Source organism: Apodemus sylvaticus, chromosome X, assembly GCF_947179515.1.
Source record: "Apodemus sylvaticus chromosome X, mApoSyl1.1, whole genome shotgun sequence".
Taxonomy (NCBI): Eukaryota; Metazoa; Chordata; class Mammalia; order Rodentia; family Muridae; genus Apodemus; species Apodemus sylvaticus.
Window position 1 is genome coordinate 31,405,373 of NC_067495.1, and position 27,042 is coordinate 31,432,414.

A 27,042-nucleotide genomic window follows, 5' to 3' on the forward strand; every position below is an offset into this window, starting at 1 on the left:
TTAAAATGTGACTGGAAATAAACTTTCATTTTTCTTTTCCTGGATCTTATTCTGTGGTTTTTACACCAATCCCCTCGCCAATGAGAGATAAGAAACCAAACTGCAAATGTCTAGAAACCATAATCATGTCATGGTTTCTTCTGATAGTAAATGTCACCCTCAATTAGCTTATGTTCCTTTCGAGGCTGCTGAGCAGAAAACCAGCAATGTTCATACATCTCACATTGTGTAAAAGGAAAACTGAACACTTCACACCGTCAACATCATGCTTGGATTTTACACGAAGCGAATCACATTTGCTCAATAAAGTGTAAGCTTCCCCGCTTTGAAGTCCTTCTGAGGGCTATCCGGCTTTTACCATTGCAGACATCCTCTTTGTCACTAAACATGTGCTGTTTCCCAGTGAGATCATGAAGGCACACGTCTCCATTCTGAACACTGAAAGAAACCCCATTCCTCTCGGTAGATGCATTGCCTAGATAGGAGAATATCAAAATCGGTTTCAAGAAGTATCCATAGTATCCACAGTATTGATAGTATTCAAGACCAAGCAATTATCATCTTCACATGAATGTTAAATAGGCATGCCAGAAAGGAATCTTTTAAAAACACCCACCCTATGTTTTCATATTTTATTTTTATTCCTTCCCTAAGGTCAGTGATGGTAAGCACAGCAAGTTGGAGTTTGATCAGAAACAAAATTCCTGTGACAGTTTTTAAAAACTGAAGCAGTCAAAATAGAGAGCAAAGCAAGGTACTTTTTATTTTCAAGGTCCCATTTCCTAACTCCAATTGAACACATTGAATTAAACTGTGTAAAAGATAATATACAATAATATTTAAGATTAGCAGAGATCCTGTAGAGACCCACACAGGCTTCTGGTTCCCTATGATTCCTGTGAAATGAATTTTTGTACTAGAAGATAAGCTCAAAGCAACTAGCTACAGTCATGGCAAGATGACGTCATCTCTCTATAGCCATTTCTAAATCTGTCTTTTTACAATCCCAATAGCACAGCTTCCCATGAGGAAGCCATTGATTCCAACCTAAGAGGGGGACAGCTGGGTATCCGGTGGTACCCACCATGATTTAGACCTAGACCTCCGTATCATTAGCAGCCTCAGAACCTCAGGACACAGCATCTTTTAGCTTTATTGTTACTTAGCACCATCTTTTTGATCATTAAAGCTTTGAAAGGCCATGTACAAAGCTGGATAATAAGCCTATTGGTTATTTCATGATACAAGCATAATAATGATGAAAACAGCACTGAACACATCATACATAGTCTCACTTATAGTTAATGCTAAGGGACAGGTGCTATTTATGGCCCCATTTCACAGATGTTAAGACAAATGTAGGAATTAAATGCTCTGCCTAAACTATAGCTCAAAAGTGATGGATGGAAGACTTGAGGTTGCTTCCAAAGTGTTAGCTCATGGCCCTGTGTACTAAATTTGAATGGCTGTAAGACAGCTAGGAACTGAAATATATGTCACATTTATGCAAAAGAGGCACTGGATGAGGCTAACGCAGCTCCATCTGTGCCACAGCTCAAACAGGGTGTGAGCCTGTCTGAGGCAGCTGTTCTGACTTAGGCATTTTGGTTTGAGGACGTTTTGGTTGCAGGAACAATTTGTCCCAGTATAATAAAGCACTCAGCTGCCAGTTTCGTTTTTTAAAATTCTCAGTGCCATTCCTCATTTGGTGTGAGGGCTGACATGTCAGAGATGTTCATCTGACAGGCACATTATCTTTTTTTAAAAACACTTAGCCATTCTGTTGACTGAAACGTGCCCCCTACTTACTGTCAGATATCAAAACTAGCTGTGTCAAACAGCAGTGCCAAAATGGACCTGCTTCTACAAAACGATTCCCCAAAGAATGACAGAATTTTTTGGTAATGCTAGGCAGGTGAAGCATCACCTCCAAGCCCTTTTTCAGAAGATGGAAAACTTTAGTTATGGATTAAGAGTCCCCCACTCACCCCACCCCCAAACACACACGAGTCTAAGTCTTCTGGATGATCCAGCTCAATCCTTTAATCACATACCTTTCAACTTGTTCTCTCACTCTTAGTAACCACCCTTCATCTCCCTGTCTTTATTCCAGGGACCTACAATGAATCATTCCTCATATGGCAAGTTGGCATAGTGCCCAGAACTTTAATCTTGGTATTGACAGTGAGGATATAAGGCCACATGGCCTCAATTTCTTTTTTAAATGTTAATTAATTAATTTTTTTCATTTTATGTGTGTGCATCAGTGTTTAGCCCAAATGTGTATGTCTGTATGAGGGTGTCAGATCTTGGGGTTACAGACATTTATGAGCTGCTATGTGGGTGCTGGGATTTGATTCTCGTTCCTCTGGAAGGATGGTCAGTGCTTTTAACCATGGAGTCATCTCTCCAGCACCAGGCAGCAAGTTCTTATCTTTTACTGCAGTGGTTCACAAAGAAGAAGAATTTATTACCTGTTCCCATTGAGGACATTGTCTAGGGGCATTTTTGCTTGCTGCAACTTGGGGCAGGACACTGCTGGTTCTACTTGGCAGAGAAGCTAAGGATTCTATTCAACATCTTGCAATTCTCTAAAAAGTCCCATATGTCACCTGTGCTTGAGATTGAAAGGTCTGGATGTCAAGGACTCCTGTTGTATCTTCTTTATGTAAAATGTCCTATGTAGTATGCATATATGCGCATGCTAGCATGCATATAAGCTTATGTGAGTGCACGAATGCACAAGCAATGGTCCTGTGCATGCACGCAGAAGCCTGGGATTGATGGAGAGTGTCTTCCTGGATTACTCTCCACTCTCTCTGTTGAAGCATGGTTTCTCACTGAATCTCCAGATCACCAGTTCAGTTGGTCTCACTAGCCAGTTTGCTTGGCAGTTTCCCATCTCCATCTGCCTCTTACGTGCTAGGATTACAGCAGGGTCACCACACCCTTCAGGCTTTTAAGTGTGTTCTGGAGATCTGGCCCTTATCCTTGGGCAGCACCCCCTGAGCCATCTCCCTAGCCAACCCCCAATTGTATTCTTGAAACTCAAACTATCAGAAGCCCTCATCTTTATGAGACTGAAAAACTATTTGGTTGAGACATGAAACTTCTCACAAACTGATCTGAATTAGTAATGGAAAGAACTAAAATCTTAAAACAATGGATAAAGGCCAACTGTTCATTGGAAGGAAAAATGTAATGGCACATCACACAAGTTTTTTTTTAAAATAAAATGCAAAAGATATATTATGAAGCAGAAGAAGCAAAATAAATAAGATAAGCTTTATGAGTAATGAACAGCCCAGTCTTGGAGAGAGAAAATGTAATGAAGTTTTAGTTAGAAATTCTAGAAATTCTAGACTTAATGAGTAAAAGAAGCACAGCTGCAGTCATCTGTTGATGTATGAGTGACACAGATAGTGGCCAATATTGCTCACAATTCATCTTCCAGCATTTGATATATTCATGGGGACTTCAGTGCTGTCACAAGGCAGCCACATTGTGGGAAAGGGTTAACAAACATGACAAGAGAAAAACAGGAAGGTTTCAAAGTGTTAAAGCTATACATGGCTAATAGATATGACTTTTCTTTAAAAAATTATATTACTTGGTAATTTAGGCACTGCTCTTACAGAAATAGTGCAGTACTGAAACCTTAGGGCAATATTTAAATTAGGATTTGAACATAAGAAAACCTTTTTTAGGTTATGGTCAATTCTCACGATGGAAAACTAATTCTTTTTAAAAAGTCATTCTGTTATTTGCTCTAAAAGAAATACATTTGGATTTGTAAATATGTTCTGGCTGTTACTGAAAACTCTATTTTGATTTACTAGTCATAGATGTAATCTTCCAGTTTGCTCTGCAAAAAGAACTACCTCAAAAAAAAAAAAAAAACCACTGGCTTAAAAAACACTATACGGAGACAGACATACATACCATTCCCGCTTGCGTGCACTGAGCAATCACTATTCACTAGGAGTGTGGTGGAGTTAGTGGAGTTACAGCTTGACTGTAAGGAATTTGAAGAGCTGGATACTCCTTGGTTTACAGTCTGCTTCTTTAAACCATTAGTAGCAGTTTTACTCCAGTCTACAGCAGAATAAGCATTACAGAAAAACAGGGCAGTATGTTGAAGCTCAAATGCAAGAGACAGGTCACAGTGTAACAAGTTCTAGCAATTGAATTCTCACTTCAAGATCTTGTAGAGAACTCACACATTTCACAAGCTGTCTTTCTAAAGTGCACCTTCACCTCCACTGCAAGGATTTACCTTGCAAATGACTGCCTCATTAAGAAGACCTGGTGTCCTCCTGGAACTAAGGGTAAAGCTAACTGGATTGTCTGAAAATAGCCACTGACTATCTGTCCCAGAGCCTCTCCCTCTGCCCTCACAAGAACACAAGTCAACTCTGCTGTGGTAATTGTTCTTGAATCCACACAAATAACGGATGTACACACACACTGCCATTTTCTAAATACAGACTGCAGTACCTATCAGGTACTGAAAGGTTGCATTCATGCAGAAGGAAGCTAGCTTTTCAAACAGGACTTTATTGTTGTTATTGTTTTTAAGAGAAAGGAAAAAGAAAAAAGAAATGAGCTCGTTGCTCTGCTAGCCAACCGGGAATATGTGAAAAGAACTTCAAAATAACCAAATGCATGCCAAAGCTTCTATACAAAGTCTGGCCAGCTAACAAATAAAGCCACTGACAACCTGGACCTGTGGAGAAAGGAGTGAGTCAAGCCTTAAAATGTTATGAAGGAAAATATTAAAAATTACTTTGGGAAATGAAAACCATGCACTCAATAGGAAACAAACGCTAAAAATGTCACCGTCACTTCATTGAAGAAGCAGTCAACTAACTCTCTTGCTCACAAAATTCCCAGGTAGCAAGAATTCTTTCTCTCTCTCCTCCAGTAATGTTGAACAGCATTTTCTGTTGTGCATGTTGTGTTCCCCTACTTTCCAGATCTGACAACTCCTTGGCAGTGATTGCTTTCATCTTAATGTACATATTTATTTTCTTGAGATTTAAGAGAAGAAAAAAATGAAAGCAAATCTTTACCAGAATTTTCAGCCAGCCGTAATTTTCCACAACAAAGATACCGCCTCCACTGTTTTCTGACATTCTCTTTTGCTGCACAGTAAAAGATGAATATGAAAAACCCTAAAGGGAGAGAAAAAATCCAAACCATTATACAGTGAATTCCACATAAAACCTGAATCTCTGGGGATATATTTTGCACAAAAGAAGACATCTTTGGCAGTTATGGACAAAGTAAAATTTTATAAATTGAATAAAATATCTAAAATCCAAAGCTTTAAGTGAAGATCTTTGGAAGATAGAGGGTTTATAAATGGAACTGCGTTTCCACAGCTAAATTCACCATCTCTTGTTCCAAGTCTTGTTCTCATTCTTTCCTGCCCAGGTAGCAAAAGCCATCTTCTCAGGGTCCTGGCTGAAACCTCATCTCCCACCACTTGGATCCCCTGGTTTTGGGGTACCTCTTTCCTATGTAAAGTTTCTTGCTTGGGGCCTTGGGGCCTTCTGCTCTGATCATCAAGTCTGCAGAGTGTTTGGGTTTATGTATCCACCATCTTCCTGCCTCTCTTCAAGGCCCAAAGGTATTACAGCACAGAAAGCGAGCTACAGATGTGAGCAGGCCTTTGGGATTACTTCCTGCCTACCACTGTCCCCAGAGATACTTATGCAGCACTGTCACTGCTAAGACCCCCCCCCAAAGCTTTTGCTAATAAATATTTGTGGACCATATGGATGAGTTCTGAATACACGCCCCCCCCCCCAAGGCTTACTTATCTTCATTTGCTTCTTATGGGATCTATATGAGGAAGCCTCGAGGGTTGGTGGCCATGGCACAGCTTTGCTCAATGCCACCCTGGAAGGCTCCCTTGATTGCATGAAGGGAGAAACAATGTGTGTGAGGGAGGGAGGGATAGGTATATGCACCAGAACCAAAAATACACACAGCCCATCTTTAGGCCTTTGCGCCCTTTAACAGAAGCAGTGTATTACTTCTAGTCGTTTATATTCTAATAAGATATTCTGTGGAAATTGAGACAAAAAAGAGGCAAGTTTGCTAGAGTCTTAAACCACGTTTTTTCTATTAAAGTTATCTACTACCTTTAATATTAGGATATAAACCTTTCTTTCTTTCTTTCTTTCTTTCTTTCTTTCTTTCTTTCTTTCTTTTTTTCCTTGGTTTTTTGGATTTGGCTTTTTCGAGACAGGGTTTCTCTGTATAGCCCTGGCTGTCCTGGAACTTACTCTGTAGACCAGGCTGGCCTCAAACTCAGAAATCCGCCTGCCTCTGCCTCCCAGAGTACTGGGATGGCGTGTGCCACCACTGCCCTGCATATACAACCTTTCTTGAGCTAAAGGTTGTGACACATGCCTATATAATTCTAGCACTGGATTAGCAGAGATAGGATCTCTGTGTATCTGATGCCAATCTGGAAACTCTCATACCAGCCATGGTTGCATAGATTCATGCAGGAGGCACTGTGCCTGAAAGCACCTCCTAAACAAAACCCAAAACAAAACAAAAACCCTTGACATAATTTTTTATCTTCTTTTGTTTTATATTTAATACCACATAGCATAACACCTGGATAAAACAATTTAGGGACTGGTATGTTGTAGATAAAAATAACAGTCATATGTAGGTGTGTGTGTATGTGTGTGTGTTCAAATAAATTAGGAACCTATGGCCAAGTTAAGTACTAGAATTACACTTGTGGGAGGGATTTCATTGAAAACCAGCAAAATCATCTATTTCCTGATGGAACCTCAGGAGGGCAGTATGGGAGCCAAAAGCAATGTGAAAACAAGCAGAGAAGAATGTAATGGAAAGGAGTTGGAAGAAGAGGAAGCCAAGGGACAATTCTTTATTGTTTCTGTAATGTAAATCTATTAGCCTGCTGGGCTTTTAATGCCAAAGCACTTCCATTAAAAATTAACAGCTGACAAGACTTTTATGTCATTGCTCCAAAAGGAGTTAGTCATTTGGCCCTTCTAAATAATACAACTGTTCCAGTCCCAGAATGAGACCCTCTAAGCCTGTCCCAGGCATGCTCAGGGCAGCTTGGTAACTTCTAGGGATTAGCCCATGGCCAAGATTACTGCCACGTGGGTCTGTTGATTATCTTCCCATTATCATTTTATGTTTCTAAATCAAAACCCCAAACCTAAGCCCAAGGTCCAAGTAGTGAACACTCATAGTAACATAGTATCTGGGTTTTTCCTGTATGCAGGTTCTGCTTTCATAAATTAGTTTTAAAAAATAAAAAGGAAGGAAGCAAGAAAAGGCTGAGTAATTGGCAGATTCTCTCAATACACGTTCTCCAAGGAGATGAAGATGGATAAAAGGAAAAATTACCATTGCTCAAAATTAGTAAAATGCTCTTCTTTTAAGGACCTTAAAGCTCCTATTCTCAGCAATAAATTGATTCAGAAAGGAGAACACCTTCAGTCACTAAATAGGGCACTTTTCATGTACTTTCTTAGTAGTGATATTTTTATTTTCCACTGAGCTCTTTGGGTTCATATTTAATGTTGTGGCACTTACCTTGTAAGGTGTTAAAGATGGCAAAGAGATACATGAAGGTGACATTAACTGGTCCCCAGGCAAAGAAAGCAAAGCCCCAAGTAATTCCCAGTAAAAATGTGAGGCCAGCAATACTCCTGAGGTCTTGAATACTAGTTTTGCGCTGGGCTCCCAGTTGCTTCTTTTTTTTAATTCGACAGAGCTGAACCAGGACCACAATGAACATGCTGACATTCAGTAGAAATATCACACAGAAATATCCCACAACCGTGATATAGAACACTGCATTGCTGTTGATCCAGCAACTGGATAAGGAATAAGAGAGGAGGAAAACATAATGGTAAAAATATGCTTGCTCCAAGTGGTGAACTGAATCTGTAAAGTTTTGATGAAAACATTTTCCCCTTCAAGTAAAAAATTAAAAAACAAAGATAAACTTCATTTCTCCACAATCATTTATATCTCTGGGGAATAGAATCTAGTAGTTTATCTTAGGACACTTGTTACTTGAGATAGTTCAGTGGTTAAGAGCAATTGGTACTTTTTCTAGAGGACCCAAGTTTACAATTACCTGTAACTTCTGGCCTCCAAATACACATGTGGCACACATATATAGATATAAATGAAATAAATATTTAAAAATAATATTTTTGGTGATTCCAGAAAGAGTTGTTCTGTGTAGGCCTGGCTATCCTGGAATTCATTTTGTAGACCTCGAACTCATCTGCCTTACTCTGCCTCTTGAGTGTGCCACCACTACCTGGCTTAAAACCATTTTTAAAACATTCAGACCTTCATCTGTGTAAATTATAGTTATTCCAAACTGCATATATTTATTAACATAATGTCATGAGCATTTCTTTTTTTTTTTTATCAGTGGTTAGGAATCTTAATATATTCTACCCTAATTTGTATACTTCTTCAGAATAATTCCTCCTAATTTGTTACTTAATAGTAATGTGGTATTTTTAACTAGCTAATCTCATTACACATGATGATGACAGCTCCTGTTAAAAATGATTTAAAATTGTATTAAGATGATAGATGTAGCCCCACATACTGATCTGATCCTCCATTTTCTTGAGGAATTTAATTTTCCCTGGGCATTCCCTAAGAAGAATTTGTACTCACAAGTCATCTGGTGTGCCACTGGGGAATTTCCCATAAGATCCAATCCCATAATTATCTGGGGATATAGTCAGGACGATGGACACAACCACAGCTGGTATCCCTGGAACACGAGAAACATCAGTCACACAGTTCTGACTACAAAGGAGGTAAAGAAAACACCTGGAGATCATTATATTTTCCCTCCTGTTGGCATGGCAGAGACTGATTAACTAGTCACCAAATCAGTTTCTATTCATTTTTTTTCTTTTTGGCACATGGATGGATGCTTCTACCATCATTAGCAGCCAGAACAAAATTTTGGCTAGTAGGATATAAGCAGAAGTGATTTATTCCACTGTGGTCCTGTCCCTCAAAAACTACCTGCAATGTTCTCCATTCTCTTTCCCCTGAAATCCAGAGCAATCTCGGGGTCTCCATCTACTGAGGCTCATGAAGAACCAAAGAGATGCCTTCCTTCCCTTCACCCTGGACACAGAGGAGTGGGGAATGATGGGCTGAGATCGCAGGGCTCCTCTCCTGGAGCAGCTAGCACCACCATGAACTCACTCATGACTGCACTGTCAATTTAAGAGTAAGCAGCTCCCAGCAAATCTTTCATTAGAAAACTACAATTCCTCAACTGATTATTTGGAACCTAATGATGAATGGAAAAACCTGTGTTCACTGACTCCCAGCTGGTGACGGCTATGATATTGGCTTTCTCAGGGATCCATTTGGACTTCTGATAAAAGGAGGCACAGCAAAAGAGGGCTCCTGACAGTTTGAAATGCTTTTCAGCCAGGAAAAGGTGCCTCGAAGATGTCCATGCTACCACTCTCCAACCCTGTGATGCTACCCACACGGCACACAGACCAGTCAGTCAGTATTACTGCTCTAGTAAATAAAACAATAACAATGATGATGATAACAACTCCTTTTATAGATTGGCAGGGGTATCTGAAACATTCAAATGCATTCTTTATTTTAATTCATTTGTATCTCTAATGATAGTGACGTGATGGTTTCCTAATGAGACATGTTTTAAAGTATAGAATACTGGAGACTGAAGTTGTAGACTATTGTGGTTACCTATCATGTTCATGGCCCTGGGTTAGATCCTCAGGGTCAAAGACATATGTAAGTTATGGAGGTGGAGGAAACTGTCCTTGACCAGGATTGTTAGGATTCTGTCTAAGCTCCACCTCACAGTTGCCTGGCAACAGCCAGGTATGCCCCTCCCCACAGTTACCTGGCAATAGTCAGGTCGGTCTGGCCCATTATAAAAGGGGCTGCTCCAGCCCCTCCTCCCCCTCTTGTCCTCCTTGTTCTCTTTAGCTCTTCCCTTCTCCCTCCCCTCCCCCCTCTCTCCATGTGGTCATGGCCCACCTCTACTTCTCTATTCTCTCCTTCTTTCTGCCTTTCTCTACCTCTACTACCCTCTTAACTCCTCTCTCCATGCCCTGAATAAACTCTATTCTATACTATACCAACGTGTGTGTGTGTGTGTGTGTGTGTGTGTGTGGTCCCACAGGGGGAAGGGATGCCTCAGCATGGGCCTGCTGAGACACCCCTTCCCCCACACCTCACAACACACCCCATAGAACATATTCTTTACCCATTTCTCTTTTTATGATCACAACAAAGATACCTGGCATTTCAGCTTTCTCTAAAGAAGATAAAATTCCTGCCCAAATACCTGGAGCTATAACTTCCTTTTTGGAACAAATGAAGGAAATTGTGTGTTTTGTTATTTTTTTATAAAGATGTAATGACAGACAGGCGGACAAGTAAGGAAAGGCTTACAGTCCTGTTGTGCAGGAGGAACTGTTGAGACTGAAGAAGAGGGGGTTTGGGAGTATTGATTATTGCAATCCAGTGAAAAGGAAATGCATAATGAGTAAGAAAGTCAGGCTGGGCTGTTTTCTACCCTTGCAAAATAGGGGTATGCTACACCATGACTTAGAGCCAGGGTCTTTCCTGGGTACTGCTGATAACTGCCTTACTAGCCTCATTGGCTTGTCTTCAGTGAAGTGTGAAACTACATAAAAAACAGGGCACTACATACTTGTGGATTGTCTAGAGGACTCTTAGGAGGAAGAGGCACCAGCTTACTCTTTTTCACTGAAGAGACCAGAACCAAGTTCTTTGTTAAGTGCCACTAAGAGCCATGAACTTAATGGAAAGGAGAATGTAAAGTTTTGGAAAGGATCTATTTGCTGACTCAGTGAGATTCTTCTAGAGACAGTGTAGCCTGTGAGGAGTCCAAAGCTCCTTTAGAGAGTTGCCAAGTGGAATCCAAGTCTCTACATGATTAAAAGTCAGAATACTGGGTGTGTGTGTGGTGGGGAGGATCTAGGTAACATTCAAGCAAATTTATACATACCCCAGCCAATGATGCAGAATTTAAGGATGTACTTTCGGATGTAAGTATTAAACACCTTGACCAGTGCTAGGTACATGTGGAATGCTTCTAAGCCCATCCATGTGAATGAGACCAAGAGAAAATAGTGAAGAAATACAGCCACGGAGATGCAGAAACCTCGGGTATTATACAGCGCAATCCAGGAGTCTAGGAGGAAGACCAGGTTGAGCAGAAGCAGGGCGGCACACAGCTGGATGAGGATTTTGGAAGGGTAATCTCTCCGGATCTTTCTAAAATGGAAGGACACAAACCAGTTAGCATTATAGCCTGCCAAACTTTGAATAAGAATACTCCTCAGCTGTCTCAGAGTTTTAAGTGAATTATTTATTAGCATATGCTGATATGCATAGATTTCCTCTCAGAGTGGGTGAGTGTACAGGGGACATTAAAACCAACAACCAAGGAAAAATCTAAACTGGAAACATTTTGAGAATTAATATTGATCATCAAGTTCAAAAAGAAAAACCTAGAATCACCTAGGAGATGAGCATCGGACACTGCTGTGAGGGTGGGGGTAGATTAACTAAGGTGGGAAGATCCACCTTGAATATGGGTATCACTATTCCATGAGTTGGGCCTTAGACTGAATAAAAAGGAGAAAGTAGTCTGAGTACCCACATTCAACACTCAGTTCCTGCTGCTATGACATCCCTATGTCCCTGTTAAAATGGAGAGAACCTTCAAACTGTTCAATAGCCGCAACAGGAGAAGCTACTAAGGAGACAATCATATGGAAAATGTGTCTCAATTTCTGAAGGATCTTTTACACACGGACTATAGATACACAGTTTCAAACAGTATGTAATTGACACTAAGAAGGGGTCACCTCATTTCTCCTGAACAACTTCTTGAAGTGTTGCTTGTTCTTCTCACATGATAGGCTGCTACATTCAAATCTTCAGATATATGGTCAGATTCCCATATGATCTCATGTTATTACTTAAACTGAGATCATGGAAAGAAGAGTTTAAATTATTGCTAAATGTAATGTCGCAGGAAAATGCAGCTAATTTATCTGCTAGGATTCCCCCCTAAAAATGGTAAGAGGAGCCCTTCCAGTGAGCCAAGAAGCAGGCGATGTCATTTAAAGTGCCATTCTTTGCTTTCATTTACAAAGTCACACTCAGTGACTTTTTTCAGTTCATTTTACACTCATCTTTTTCATTCCTATACCAGTTACTATAATAGTCTTCCACATTAGTTCAGTATTATTTATAAACTTAATTTATGCATCTTTTTTTTTCTGTGCATGGTGCTCTGATCCCTTTCAAACTGTAACCTCTTGGATCTCAGTCACTGTCTCTTTTTCCCTCCCACTACTGCTGATGATGTACTAGGCACCCATTTGGGGTACAAAGATGGTCATGACACAGTCCCTCGTGAGCTCATCAACTAATGGAAGGCAGAAGCACAGACACCAAAACCTCAGGACATTTCATACCCAGACATTCTGAAGGACAGGGCGGGATGAAGAAAAGGTTTTTAAATAATACATTTTGATGTTGAAGGTGAGAGCTGCATCTTATAAACCAAATTTCCAGTTGTAGATACTCACTCAAATGCTATGTAGGTTACAAGAGTAACTGACAGAAAAATTGATGAAAGCCCACAGCCAATGTATGTGATAAATGTCAGAGCCATCATTTGACTTGGTGGTAATGATGTCCGAGATAGGTCCTAGGAAATAAAATATTGCTTTCAGTGATCAAACAATTTTAAATACATAAGAACCACTATTAAGTTTGTTGAATATACTAAGTATCCATTAATAGTTTCACAGTCTGTTCAACCAATCTATAAGATAGGCATAATCACCATCTGGTAAAAATAAGGAGTTCCAGTAACCTTCCTGTGATCCTAGCTAGAAAGTGAAGGAAGCAGAATTTAAATTCAGGTTTGCCCAACTCCAGAGCTCACTGCATCATAGTGCACTGGGGGAAGCCCTGGATTAGGAGCCTAAAGATTGATGTTTGGCTTCTGGCTCTTATATTTCTTAGTCTTATGATTATGAACAATTACCACGAGGCTTAATTCTAATTGCAACAAAATGACCCGTGTTAAAGGAATGCTGGGACGATTAAATGAGATCACTTAAGGATGGGGGTGTGGCTAAGTGGTAGAGCATATACATAGCATGCACAAAATAATAATAACGATAATTTATGTCAGAGTATTTTATAAACATTTTAAGTGCATTGAAAGGCTAATAACTTGTATTGCCCATTCTAATAGGAATCTCTTGCTATTGAAAGGAGAAAAATGCAAATGTGAAGAATAGAATGTAAAAAAATACGTCTACATTCAAATATTGGTTATTAAAAGAGTGGTTTCTTTGGTGAATAACTATGTCTCAATATTATTTTTTTTCTGCTTATCTGTCTAGTAATCAAGTAGAGTGGATATTCTGATAATAATGTCCAGCTAGCCCTTAAACCCAGAATCTAAGGCCACTGAATATGGGAATGTTACCAATAGGATGCCAAAACTTGTAAGGTGGCTACAGGTACAGATAGTTTCATTCATCCTCTTGTCTTTGACGGAACAGCCATCAGATGACCAACCTCCTCTGCCACCTGTTGGCATCAAGAGCAGTGTCTGTCCTATCAGCAAGGCACAGTGACTTACCAACTTCCCCACTCCCTCACTAAGACCTTGAAAGGGCTAACAATCGAAACCTACCATTTCTGCCCAAGTCCCAGAATACACATTTCACAGGTAAGTCATCCTGTAGCAGAAAGATAAGTCATAGCTAATTATTTTACTGAACTGAAAAGCAATTGGGAAAGTCAATGATATTTTTAACTTCATAATCTTATGCTTGTGTTTTAGAGACTTATTCTATGTGATTCTTAAGAGTCAAATAAGCCCTGTATAGGTCAGTGCTTCTTAAAATATCAATTATTCATAGACATTGCCTTAGGGACTTGTTTTAAAAATATACACACACTCCACTTTGTGGTAGAGCACTTGCCTAGTTGGTGAGGGCATGAGTTCAATCCCCAGCTCAGGGATCAGGGGATACATTCTGCTCAGTGGGTCCAGAGTGGGACCTGAGCCTTTGTAAGTCTAGTCAACTCTCAGGTGACACTGATGTTGCAAGTCTGAAGAGCACACTCTGAGAAGGGAGGTTGTAGTTGAAACTCCATAAGAGATGAGGTGTCTGGAAATGAGAGGCAAATCTGCAGCCACAGCTCTTCCCACAGTGAAACTCAGCAGTGGCTATGAACTTGCTTTTGCACTGGTCTGCCTCAGAAGCTACATGGTCAAAACCGAAATGATTTGGGAGGTCAAAATTCTGTAGAGCAACAATCAATTTGTGGTCTTACGCATATTGCTTGTCTCCAGCCTTGCCCTACCTGCGCAGTCTGTACAAGGAGACAGGCATCTCCTCACCTGACTCGGGTTGATGTGCTTCAGTGCGACTGTCACGTTTCTTGTCAAGTTCTTGATGGTCATGTTTGTGACACTTGATGATATGACATAGCTTATTAGAGTGAGGTTCTCCAGGGAGGGGTCCTAGCACCACAAAGAAGCAGCAAGACGAAAACGGAAATGAAATATGATGAGGCTGATTTATGGCTAGAAGGACACTAAGAACTATTTGATTTCACATTGCTTTCAATGTAGGTCAGAAATTGTGATGTAGCAAGGTAGCTTTTCCAAGAGACAACAACCAGAAGTAGGGCTTATTCTACCTCAGGGCTCTAAACACTAAGTTGAAGTGTACAGCTGACACAATAGGACCTCATGAATTCTTTTTGTTTTATTCGATATAATTTTTTATTTACATTTCAAATGATTTCCCCTTTTCTAGCCCCCCACTCCCCGAAAGTCCTGTAAGCCTCCTTCTCTCCCCCTGTCCTCCCACCCACCCCTTCCCACTTCCCCGTTCTGGTTTTGCCGAATACTGCTTCACTGAGTCTTTCCAGAACAAGGGGCCACTCCTCTGTTCTCCTTGTACCTCATTTGATGTGTGGATTATGTTTTGGGTATTCCAGTTTTCTAGGTTAATATCCACTTATTAGTGAGTGCATACCATGAGTCACCTTTTGAGTCTGGATTACCTCACTTAGTATTAAAGGGGACACAACATGAACCATTTAAAGCTTGTGTCCTTGAGCAAGCTCTGAATCTCCCCATGTCTCTATTACCTAATCTGTAAAATGGAGTAACAGTAGGTTCCTTCCTCCCTGGACAGGATCAGAGTCACCACTTGTGAGTTTGCATAGCCATTTGCAAGTACTATGAATGTGTTGGTAACTGCTAGTTATCCTCAGGAAGAACAGGGTATGGATACAAATTAACTGCAGGGTTTCAGCACTCCATTTGATTTGTGGCAGGCTTAAGAATATGTGATGACTAAGGAGAATTAAGTCACCCACCTCCAAACCAAACCCAAATCAAAACCAGTAAGTAGCAACTTTACCTGAAACAAGGCAGGGGTTTCAAAGAAATTGAACTGAACTCTTGAAGCCAATTCTACTTCATTAGCTGGCAAATTACTCATCAGTGATGAGGGCAGAGTAATGGCACCAATACTATTCTCAGGAGCCTGGGTTTCCAGAGAAACCTGGAGATCAAGTAAGAGAGTAAATGTGTCAGAGGTGATACTATGAGGTGAGCAAAACACAGCTCAATGTGGACGGGCCTGAAGGGCCTTGATCTAGATTTCTCCAGAAAGCAACTCTGCCTCTATGTCTCTGGTTGAGTGATGCCCCCAAGCAGGAAAGGAAACATTTTAAGGACGCATAGAAATGGTCAAAGAGTGAGCTATTTGCAGGGTTCAGGAGACCACAGCAGTTCATTCACCAATCAGTAAGCAAGTGCTAGGGCAGTCATCACGAGAGTCTGTGCAGTGTGCTTAATCAATGAAGACTGTAAAAAGCAAGACTTTGTTGGACTTTAGTGTTTTTAGCCCCCAGTCCCTCTAAAGCATCGGTGCTCAACCTGTTGGCCTTGACCCCTTTAAGGGTTGCGTTTCACATATACTGCACATCAGATATTAACATTATAATTCATAACAGTAGCAAAATCACAGTTATTCAGCAGCAATGAAAATAATTTTATGGTTGGGGGTCACTACACCATGAGGAACTGTATTAAAGGGTATTTAATTAGGAAGGTTGAGACCACTGCTAAAGGGTAGATAGAAAGCACTAGAAACAGGATTGATTTTCAGCATTGTTATACACATAGTTATAAAAATTTAAAATGTTGAAATTCATCTCCATGCATAGGCTCCCCAATTGCCTAGTATTTCTTCATGAAAATACCACTCCCTGCCATATACCAAACACACACACACACACACACACACAATCCAGGGCCTCATGCACATAAAACATGCCCTATTCCACTGAGTTCCATTTCAGCTCCTAAAAGCAATCTCATTTTTTTATTCTGTGGTACCTCACTCTGTATACCAGGCTGGTGTTGGAACTCAAAGATTTCTACCTGTCATCACCTCCTGAGTGCTAGATTTAAAGGAGTCAGATATTAAATCTTTTGAATAGTAAATATCACTCCTGATAATCAACAGTAATTGCCTCCATCAGGAAGCACAGCAGGGGCTCCAATCATGTACAAGAAAATGTTGTTTCTATAAGAAATTAGATTGTTATACCTGGAGATTTGCTGGGTCTTGGGCGGCAAAGGTCGTTGTATTGAAATTACTGGCATTCACTCTAATCACAGCAAGAGCCAAAGAAGGTGATGTTAGACTGATAGTTGGAGATGAAAAATTCAGCTGTAAGCCAATGGCATCTACCACTTTTAGCAACCTGTAAAGACAGTTGGCAGTTTTAATTTAGTCCTCTCGTTCTTTCTCCCCCATTCTAATATAGAATATCAAGTGGATATCATTATGAACCTAGTCCTTGGGACAAATACTGTGTCTATCACTAGTCACAGAATCAAGTATCTTTAACATCTGGATGGATCCACCTAACATCCTGTAATATACACTATATAGGTATGTTGTCATGTGTTCACTAAACATTGTTGAAGGGGAACTCTTGAAGCAGGACGGCCCTCCTGTTCTAGACTCCAGCAATGTTATTTAGTACCCTTTCCTGGGATAGGCTGAGGCTGCCTCTCTAACGCTGTAACAGGGAGAAAAGAAAAATCACGTAGCTAAGGGTATTAGAAGCATCGTGTCCTTGAGAAGAGCTCAATGGTGAGCTATTCCCAATCCAGGTTCCCATTGCTTATCCTATAATATAAAAGTGCCTATAGCAAGAACTGGAGGTTGGAAGTTCATCTATGTAGATGACAAAGAGGACCGTCTTCCCTGACCCCCTCAACTGAGAAATCTAGTTGGCTGCCTCAGTTGGTTTCTGCTAGGTGTTTGTTTGTAAGCCCCCAATTTGAAAATGTCACCTTTTGTTTGCTTTCTTAATTGGGCTACTTCAGTCAGTTGTCTCCAATGGATGTTCTGAGCCCCCAATTTAACAACGTTTTATTATCTGTTGCTTCTCCCTATCTGCTACTCAACACTTATTCTTTTGCTATTTACATCCTCAATAAACTCACTTATTCAAAACGGAAAGCTCAGGGAGCATAGCTTATCTCTGAAGCACACAGAACACACCCTTCTGTTTGCGGATACATACCTTTGAGCTAGAGGGGCTAGCAAGGCAGGTGGAGAGTGCAGGAGTTTGCTGACTCGGTTTACCATTTCGCCTGCAAGATTAGGCTCTAAGCTGCCCAAAGACAAAGCTTTCTCCATTTGGGATACTTGGGCTTCCAGGTCATCAGAAACACTGCTCGTGTTGACAACTGTATTAGAAAAAAAAACAAAAAACAAGTCATGTTATGCAATGCATGATGCAAAAGGCATTTCTGAAGATAAACAGACCCCATGATGTGGTCAACTCATTCCTGGGTATTCATCCAAAAGAAGAAGGTATATGTAGTTAGAAGACTTAGTTGTGATTTTTCATAGTATCCTTTTCTATAATAGTTCTAAATGAGAAATAATACAAATGTCCATGAACTGGAAAATGGATGAACTGTGGTGTGTCCATAGTGGAACATTATTTAGTGACAAAAAGAAATTACTACCAATGCTTTCCACAACAGGGTGGTTTTCCAGTTGTCCAATACATTATGTTAATTGAAAATTATCCAAACTCAAAAGGATACATCCTATATAATTCTCGTCATATGACATGCTTTGGATGTTGAAACTACAGGGAAATAGATCACATATCAGTGGTGGCCACACCCAGTTTTAAAATATAAAAATGTCTCTTAATATTTTTTTTTTGGTTTCTTGAGACAGGCTTTCTCTGTGTAGCCTTGACTGTTCTGGGGTACACTCTGTAGACCAGGCTGGCCTGGATCTCAGAAATCCACCTGCCTCTGCCTCCCAAGTACTGGGATTACAGGCCTGCGTGCGCCACCACTGCCCAGCCCTCTTAATTTTATTACTAATATCTGAATTCTTATTTTGCATTTTCCTTCTGGTCTATTTTATACACATCTATACTATTATGAAAATGGAATATTTTTTAACTAGCTGTTGTTTGGCCTTTACCTCTTCACATCAAGATGTGAAAGTGTCCCCAGATTTTTGTATAGCTATTCTAATGGCCCATATCATTGAGCAAAAGACATTGTGTTGAGGTAGCATGTCTTATATAATCACTCCTCTCTACAGAGCCAATAAGTTTATCTACTTTTTAGCTACTAGGTTATGCTGTGATGTGTATCTTACATGCATATGTTGCTTCACTTCTGTTGCCTTAAGAGTAGAAATCTAGGTTCAGGGTCTCCTTGATAGATTTTGGGGTAGCCTTTAAGATTGTTTCAAAGGGTCAATGGGAATAGCTATGGAAAAATAATCACTGTAGGCCCAGGACAATGAATTCTAATAATACTTTTTATCCAGCCATTAAACCTTATTTTATATTATGATTCCATAATTCTGCCTAAAATTTATACATTTATTTTAAGATAATTTGAGAGTAATGCTTATTAAGAGAAATAGTAAGTCACTTGGAAGAAGCTGCAAAACTCTCTGGGGACACTGGCATGAAGGCAGAGGAAGCAGAAGCCATAGCCTGAGCTCTGAACTATTAACACATCAAGCTAGGCTGTCTCCCATCCTCTGGTTTCTAAAAGAAACTAAACTTGTTTCATATTCAAAGAGCTAAAGTTCAGAGTCTGGAATACTCTCTGCTCCTTTCCCTCTGTCCTTTATTCCTAGACCTTAAGTCTACAGGGCTTGTGGGAACACTTTGTAGTTCCCACGGCTTTCCCATTTATACTATTCCTAGCCAAGTAAGCCTAGTGTGACTGATCCATTCCCACATAGAATAGGCGAGGAGGCGCTGAACTGTTTGTTGTAGCTCTTTCCAGATGTGATGTTAAGCCTGGATCTTCCAAGTGGTTCAGAAGGCTTAATGAAGACTTATTGTGTATCTTTGATTTGAAAGCTTTTTAGGATGCCCGAATTCCAACATCCTCCATAATCAGCTTTGCTTCTCATATTTACCTGTCTCACCAGGAGGTGTGCTGATGGTGGCCACTTTTTCTGGAACAGATGGGGCTGGTGTGGTAGGAGAGGGAATGGAAGACTGCACAGGTGACAGGGTGTGGGAAAGATCAGTTTGAGGCAAAGAGGAAGAGGCCACTATAGGTTGAACAGACAAGTCAGTGGCAGGACTGGAAGCCAGAGTCATTGTAGGCTGGGGAGAGGGAAGGCGACTCTCTTGTGCCAGAGAGGGTGTTGGGGTCATAAGGGCATGATCAAGGGGTTCAACTAAAGAGAAGTCACTAGCAACGTGGGATAAAACGGTGGCCTGAGGTACAGCTGGCACAGGCTTGCTGGAAGACGACAACGACGGACCATGCGGTTGATCAGCAAAACAAATGGGTTCCTGCAGATCACTAATGGAGAAACCAGAAAAATACATATGAAATACCAGTAAGGTACAGAGACTGAGGCCTCAGCCCCAGCAGCTGTCTACTACCACCAACTTAACAGAGTTTTACTCTAAAAGACTGTCTACTTTACATTCTGTGTGCTTCTGGCGCTGGCTTCTGCCCCTGCCCCCTTCATACTTCCATGGAGAGATATTAGCATGGTTTTATAAACCCCAGTTCTGGTTCACTGAGTTATCAATGCTCTAGAACTCTATGCAACACGTAATCTAGGATTTTGTAACTTTCCCTGTGTTCCTGGAGGAAAGACATACTAAAAGTTCCATAACTCAACTGGTTTCATCATACTAGAAATGTGTCTTAACTCATTTCATAGCATTATATCCAGGTATAGTGGTCATTAGAACATAGTAAGTGATCAAGAAATTATTTGGACGAAAACATGAATCAAACTGGGTCCAAAGAGATAATCCCTGACTTGTAAGTCAACTACCCCCCTCTCTCTTGTTTGTATTGAAACAGGGTTTCTCTGTGTATCTCTAAAACGTATTTGTAGAGAAGACTGGCCTCAAACACACAGATATCCTCCTGCCTCATGCCTCCTGAGTGCTGGAATTAAAAAAAACATATTCCACCACCACCTAGTCTGTGATTCTCAATTTTTTTAAATATTTTTATTTTCCATATTCTTTGTTTACATTCCAAATGATTTCCCCTTTCCCGGATCCCCCCTCCCCATATGTCCCATAAACCTTCTTCTCTCCATCCATTCTCCGATCACCTCCCTCCTTTTTCTCTGTCCTTTTATTACCCTCCAATGCTAGGTCAATCCTTTCCAGGATCAGGACCCTCTCCATACTTCTTCATGGGAGTCATTTGTTATGTGATTTGTGCCTTGGGTATTCAGGGCTTCTGGGCTAATTAATATCCACTTATCAGAGATTGCATTCCATGTGTATTCTTTTGTGATTGGGTTACCTCACTTAAGATGATATTTTCCAGATCAAACTATTTGCCTAAAAATTTCGTGAATTCATTGTTTCTAATTGCTGAGTAGTATTCCATTGTGTAAATATACCACATTTTCTGGATCCATTCCTCCTTGGAGGGGCATCTGGGTTCTTTCCAGCTTCTGGCTATTATAAATAAGGCTGCTATGAACATAATGGAGCATGTGTCTTTATTGTATGCCGAGGAATCCTTTGGGTATATGCCCAGGAGAGGTATAGCAGGGTCCTCCTGAAGTGTCATGTCCAGTTTTCTGAGGAACTGCCAGACTGATTTCCAAAGTGGTTGTACCATCTTACAGCCCCACCAGCAGTGGAAGAGTGTTCCTCTTTCTCCACATCCTCACCAACACCTGCTGTCTCCTGAGTTTTTGACCTTAGCCATTCTGATTGGTGTAAGGTGAAATCTCAGGGGTTTTTTTTTTTGATCTGCATTTCCCTAATGATTAATGATGTTGAGCACTTCTTAAGGTGCCTCTCGGCCATCCGAATTTCTTCAGGTGAAAATTCTTTGTTTAGATCTATACCCCATTTTTAATAGGGTTATTTGGTTCCCTGGGGTCTAACTTCTTGAGTTCTTTGTATATATTGGATATTAGCCCTCTATCAGATGTAGGGTTGGTGAATATCCTTTCCCAATTTGATGGTTGCAGTTTTGTCCTTTTAACAGTGTCCTTTGCCTTACAGAAACTTTGTAATTTTATGAGGTCCCATTTGTCAATTCTTGATCTTAGAGCATAAGCTATTGGCGATCTGTTCAGGAACTTTTCCCCCTTGCCCATGCCCTCAAGGGTCCTCCCCAGTTTCTTTTCTATTAGTTTTAGTGTGTCTGGTTTTACATGGAGGTCCTTGATCCACTTGGAGTGAAGTTTAGTACATGGAGATGGGAATGGATCAATTCGCATTCTTCTGCATGCTGACCTCCAATTGAACCAGTACCATTTGTTGAAAAGGCTATCTTTTTTCCACTGGATGTTTTTGGCTCCTTTGTCGAAGATCAAGTGACCATAGGTGTGTGGGTTCATTTCTGTATTTTCAATTCTATTCCATTGGTCCACTTGTCTGTCACTGTGCCAATAGCATGCAGTTTTTAACACCATTGCTCTGTAGTATTGCTTGAAGTCAGGGATACTGATTCCCCCAGAATTTCTTTTGTTGTTGAGAATAGTTTTAGCTATCCTGGGTTTTTTGTTATTCCAGATGAATTTGAGAATTGCTTTTTCTAACTCTGTGAAGTGATTCTCAATTTTAATTGTTAAAACCACCTAAACTGTCTTTTCCACTTTTATTTACTTTTTTTTTTTAACTCGGCTAAAATTCAATTACATTATGTAGCTCAGGTTGGCCTCATTCTCAAGGTGAGTTTCCTGCCTCAACCTTTTGAGAAAAGGGCATTAAAAAAATGAAATATTTACAGTATATCTCAGACCATTCTGCCCCAGATCTCTGAGGGTGGTGATTGGGAATCAGTGTTTCTAAAAACTAAAATTTTAGCTAATCCATGGCTTATAGAAAGGCAGCAAAACAACAGTGTTCCACATGTCCTTCATTCAGCTTTTCCCAATGTTCACTTGCGACATCCAGAATGAGACCCAAATGCTTATCAACATTTAGCACACCACAAAAGTATACCATACCCAGCTATAAAAATCTTTAAGGCTCACCTAGTCATTCCAGTGTGTAGCCAAGATTCAGAAACAGTTTGAAGATAGCATTCTGAATGGAAGCTCCACAGAAAACAAAACAATTTTTTTCTAAAACTGAAAGCCTGAAAATTCTATCTTTGGCTAGCATGGGGATTAAGTGTTATATATACATATCATTTTATTTCCACATTTGCTTTGATAGATTGATTCGTTTTTGCTACTAATTTATTTATGAGAAGCTCAGCAAATTTGTTACATACCACTGTAGTTTTTCTAACTCTTCTGGTGAGGAAGGGCAGGGAGTCCTGGGGGAACAGCAGCACTGCTCTAAAGGAAACAAAAGGAAAGAGAAGAAGAAAATGCAGGGTCAAGAATAAAGAAAAATAGAAGCCCAGATTGACAAGCTATGATTTTAAAGAGTAATTGTCTAGAATCAGTGGCAAAATTTGTTGGCTGTCTTTGATATTGGCATATATATATGTATGTATATATATATATATATATATATATATATATATATATATATACTTGCTAAATTATTTACTGAATTTTTTTCTCTTTGGTTATGTGCTTGCAAGATCAATGTCTCCTTAGAAACCCCAAAGAAGGGTTAAGAAGTAAATAAATCCTGAAGAAAATTAGCTTAAGTGAAATAGGCCAGGTATAGAAAACAAACACCACATTATCTTACTCACTTGTGGAATCTACAAAGGTCTAACTCATAGAAACAGAGAATGAAATGGGGGTTACCAGATAAAACAAAATGATAAAACTGGTGAATTTTTGGCTAAAGGACACAAAATTCAGTCAGACTTCAAGAGACCTATTTTGTGACATGGTGACTATAGTTCATATATTATATACTTGAAAATTATTGAGAGTAAAATGTAAGTGTCCTCATCACAAAAAGAAAAAAATGTAAGTATGTGAGGTAATGCACATGCTAAATAGCATGCCCTAGATATTCTACAATGTACATCAAAACATCAGTGTACACATACATACATATAGCTTACTGGTTAATTAAAAATGAATCAGACAAGGCCTAGCAACAAGCCATTGAATGAAAACTCTACACAGATCCTTCCATCAAAATTCGTGTGACAAAGAGTGCAGTCACAGAGACATCTTACCCATTGGCCGAATCTGTACACTTTGGAAAGTAACCATCATGACACACACATTCAGGGTCTCATTCAGTTTTATTGTGAATGTACAGTTTACCGTGCTGCAAAGAGAAACACATTCAGCCAGGATCCTAGTATGTATGTATAGTATATATTAGAAATCTGCCTATGCTTTGTAATTATCTTTTCAAACTCAAGAGTGAGGAAAGGGATACTGATAGTGTTTGCTTTGCTGTATTATCCCATTAGCCTTACAAACACCCATATTATAGAGTCTCATGGCTATTTTTGGTTGCCAACTTGACTACATCTGGAATTAAAGGAGGTTTTCTTCACTTGAAATGAGAAGATACACATCCAGATCTACTTTTAATCTGGGCCACACCTGCTGACTTGAAGTAGGAAGCTTTCTGCCTGCTTGCTTTCACTCTTGATAGCAAGTCCATTCCTTCACTGGCATTAAAGCCTACTTCTTTGGGATTCTAGAGTATAATGGAAACCAGCTGAGGCATCCAGCATTGTAAACTAACAACTACTAGATACTTAGACCTTCTCTTGGTAGATAAACATTGTTGTATTAGTTGGACCATAGCCAGCAAGTTATTCTAATAATTCCCCTTGTTATAGGTACAAATATATACACAATATGTGTATATATGTATATATATTCTATAAGTTATGTTTCTCTTGAGAACCTTAATAATACATGTGGTCTGTACTTTACCTTCAAAAGTTTAATATAAGAGACATCAGGTTCACATTCAAAGGCAGAGACCTTCTGTTCACACTTGGCTTCTGGTTTGTTTCATAGGCATTCAACTTGGCTACGAAGACTAGCATCTACATTAAAAAATTTTACCACCTCTCAAAACAAAAACAAAACCCTGACTATTTTCCTGGTGTCATTTCAAATTCCAACATAAAAACCTTTCTATAAACTAATGTAGCTAAATATAAAAGTCTCATAAATCCCAAATCTCCTCCAAATTCAATCTAGATATAAGATATCTAGATATAATGTTCTCTCCATTACTAATGATGTAAGTGGAAAGAAATTAATGCTGCAAATATTGGAGAGAGATAGAGAGTAAAAATAAGATAGACATCAATATTATGTGGGGACCCAATGTACAATTTCATGTAAGACTTGCCATGATTTGCATCAGTGAAAAGTCAATGAGTAAAAATTGTCATTCAAACTGGCTTCCAATGCTCAGGGTTCTTGTAGAGAGTTTACCACTTTATAAGCCATTGACTTAGCAACCAGGTTGACCACAGGACAGAACTTAAAATAATTATCTGTACAGTTCCCAATAATTGCTTTGCTCCTGCAGATATGTTTTTATCTTCTCTTTTTCACGTTATGTGTTTCTGTCCCCATATCCCCATATCCCCATATCTTGTTTCCCAAGCTCCTGTTTGTAGGTCTTCCTTTCTATCTGGCATTTACCTTGCTTGGCCTAATGTGAGCCATTTCAGAGTTAAGGACACTGATGGTCCAAAGAACTGAGAAGAAAGAGGTTAACAGAATGATTTATAGTCATAAAAATATAATAAAATACTACCAATATTTCTTTATGTTATAGGAAAATCTTTGAATTGACAATTTAACTAAGCGTTCATACTTTCTTTCCATACATGAGAAGATATCTATAAAACTTAAACATGGATTACCTTTGGGCCTCTGCTGTAGCACACACTATAAAGTAAGTCTGAAATAAATAAACATATATATTATTTTAACAGTTAGAAATGTTAGAAAAGACAATGCAGGGCTAATCACAGAATGACAAGAACCACTAGAGCTATTCTATACAATCTCTTGAGTTCTTAACATAGCACAAAGACTTTCAGGCCACACGAGCTTTGTATGGAGGCTCCCAGTGTCAGCATCTCTTAGACACAAGGTAGCTCAATCTCCCAGAGGTTTTATTTGAAGAAACCTTTGTCCTCACACAACAGTAACCCAATTCCTCACAGTGCCCACCTATAGCTCCTACTACTGAGTTTTGGAACAATGCAACAGGTTCAGTCACTCTTTTAGCATGACAGATTTGGGAAAATCTGAATATGTATCTCCCACAGAATTTCATACACTTCCCCTGAATAATAATAATGATTAGCAAGGCATAGGGCATTCTATGGTTACCTCACTTAAGGTCTGTAGAGTTTTGTTGAGCTCTGATCGCCTGCGAATAGAATGAGAGAAATTAACATGAAGGAGACCATTAGTGATGTGAAATTCAAAACAAGGTATCTTTTAAAGCAATTAGATCAGGCATGTGGCATGTACTGCTTACTCTGAAGAGACATGGGGCATAATAAGAGATTGCTCTGTGGGGAAAATCAATTATTTATAAGACAAGGAAAACTAACCAGATGGGAGATGGATCAGTCCTAGCTAAGAGCAAGAAGATATAAATTATGGTTGAACAATCGTGTTATTCATTAGGCTACTGCAAACCCCAAGGCATCTTCTTCTGGCAGGCAGCCAATGGAGTAGCTGGCCCAGGGCAAAGATTTCTGAGAATGGTAAGCCACTCATCCTGGGCTTCTGATTAGTACCTCACCTACCTTCAATGGACACAGCTTTCTCTCTCTATGATCCCAACCCTGTCTCCCTCTCATCCAACATCCTCATGGGAATTTTTCTCATTCCTCACCTCCATTTCTGCTTCTACAATATTTCCATTTCTTCAATTTGGCAGACTTTCACTGAAGTTCAGAAGAAAGAATTCTAGCTAAAGAAGTCACTCTTCTCAACAAAGGTGACTGCCCTCCAGGAGACATCTGTCTGGAACCATTTCTCATTGTTACACTGAGGAGGCTGCTGCTGGTATCTGGTTGGGGGGTGAGGCTAGGGATGCTGCTAAATATCCTACAATGTATAGAACAGGTTCCCATGACAGTGAACTATCGGTCCCCAGAGGGCAACAATGCTGAGGTTGAGAATGCCCTGCTCTGAGGAATGGACAACAGTTCTAGGTAACTTTAAGTAAGATCTGGAAAAGATCTGACCTTTGACTTTTTGGGGGGGCAGGGTCTTTCTATGTAGTTCTAACTGTTCCAGAACTTGTTACATAGACAACACTAGTCTTAAAATCAAGAGATTCACCTGCCTTTGCCTTCCAAGTGCTTGGATTAAAGGCATGTGCTACAAAGCCCAGTCAGTGTTCCCTTGCTGACTCTTAAATCCCCGATATTTCATGACAATATAAACAAATGGTATATAGTAAAGTGTGTCCCATTCTTTGACATTGTGACACAATGTT

At 39.8% G+C, this 27,042-nt stretch overlaps 1 protein-coding gene across 1 annotated transcript in view; it reads right to left on the bottom strand.

The window, feature by feature from the left end:
• Adgrg2 (adhesion G protein-coupled receptor G2) overlaps positions 1 to 27,042 on the bottom strand; it is a 112,536-nt gene continuing 85,494 nt past the window's right edge. Inside the window, exons 10-27 of the mRNA XM_052171661.1 lie at positions 25,920 to 25,959; positions 25,445 to 25,482; positions 23,777 to 23,871; positions 22,904 to 22,970; positions 19,602 to 19,996; positions 17,716 to 17,881; positions 16,728 to 16,884; positions 15,531 to 15,674; positions 14,498 to 14,620; positions 13,784 to 13,829; positions 13,574 to 13,677; positions 12,660 to 12,781; positions 11,066 to 11,334; positions 8,704 to 8,803; positions 7,594 to 7,877; positions 5,073 to 5,174; positions 3,943 to 4,095; positions 1 to 475 (exon numbers count right to left, since the gene is read on the bottom strand). Of these exons, the coding sequence (XP_052027621.1) occupies positions 291 to 475; positions 3,943 to 4,095; positions 5,073 to 5,174; positions 7,594 to 7,877; positions 8,704 to 8,803; positions 11,066 to 11,334; positions 12,660 to 12,781; positions 13,574 to 13,677; positions 13,784 to 13,829; positions 14,498 to 14,620; positions 15,531 to 15,674; positions 16,728 to 16,884; positions 17,716 to 17,881; positions 19,602 to 19,996; positions 22,904 to 22,970; positions 23,777 to 23,871; positions 25,445 to 25,482; positions 25,920 to 25,959 (2,590 nt within the window). The 3' untranslated portion in view covers positions 1 to 290. The remainder of the gene's footprint in view (positions 476 to 3,942; positions 4,096 to 5,072; positions 5,175 to 7,593; positions 7,878 to 8,703; positions 8,804 to 11,065; positions 11,335 to 12,659; positions 12,782 to 13,573; positions 13,678 to 13,783; positions 13,830 to 14,497; positions 14,621 to 15,530; positions 15,675 to 16,727; positions 16,885 to 17,715; positions 17,882 to 19,601; positions 19,997 to 22,903; positions 22,971 to 23,776; positions 23,872 to 25,444; positions 25,483 to 25,919; positions 25,960 to 27,042) is intronic.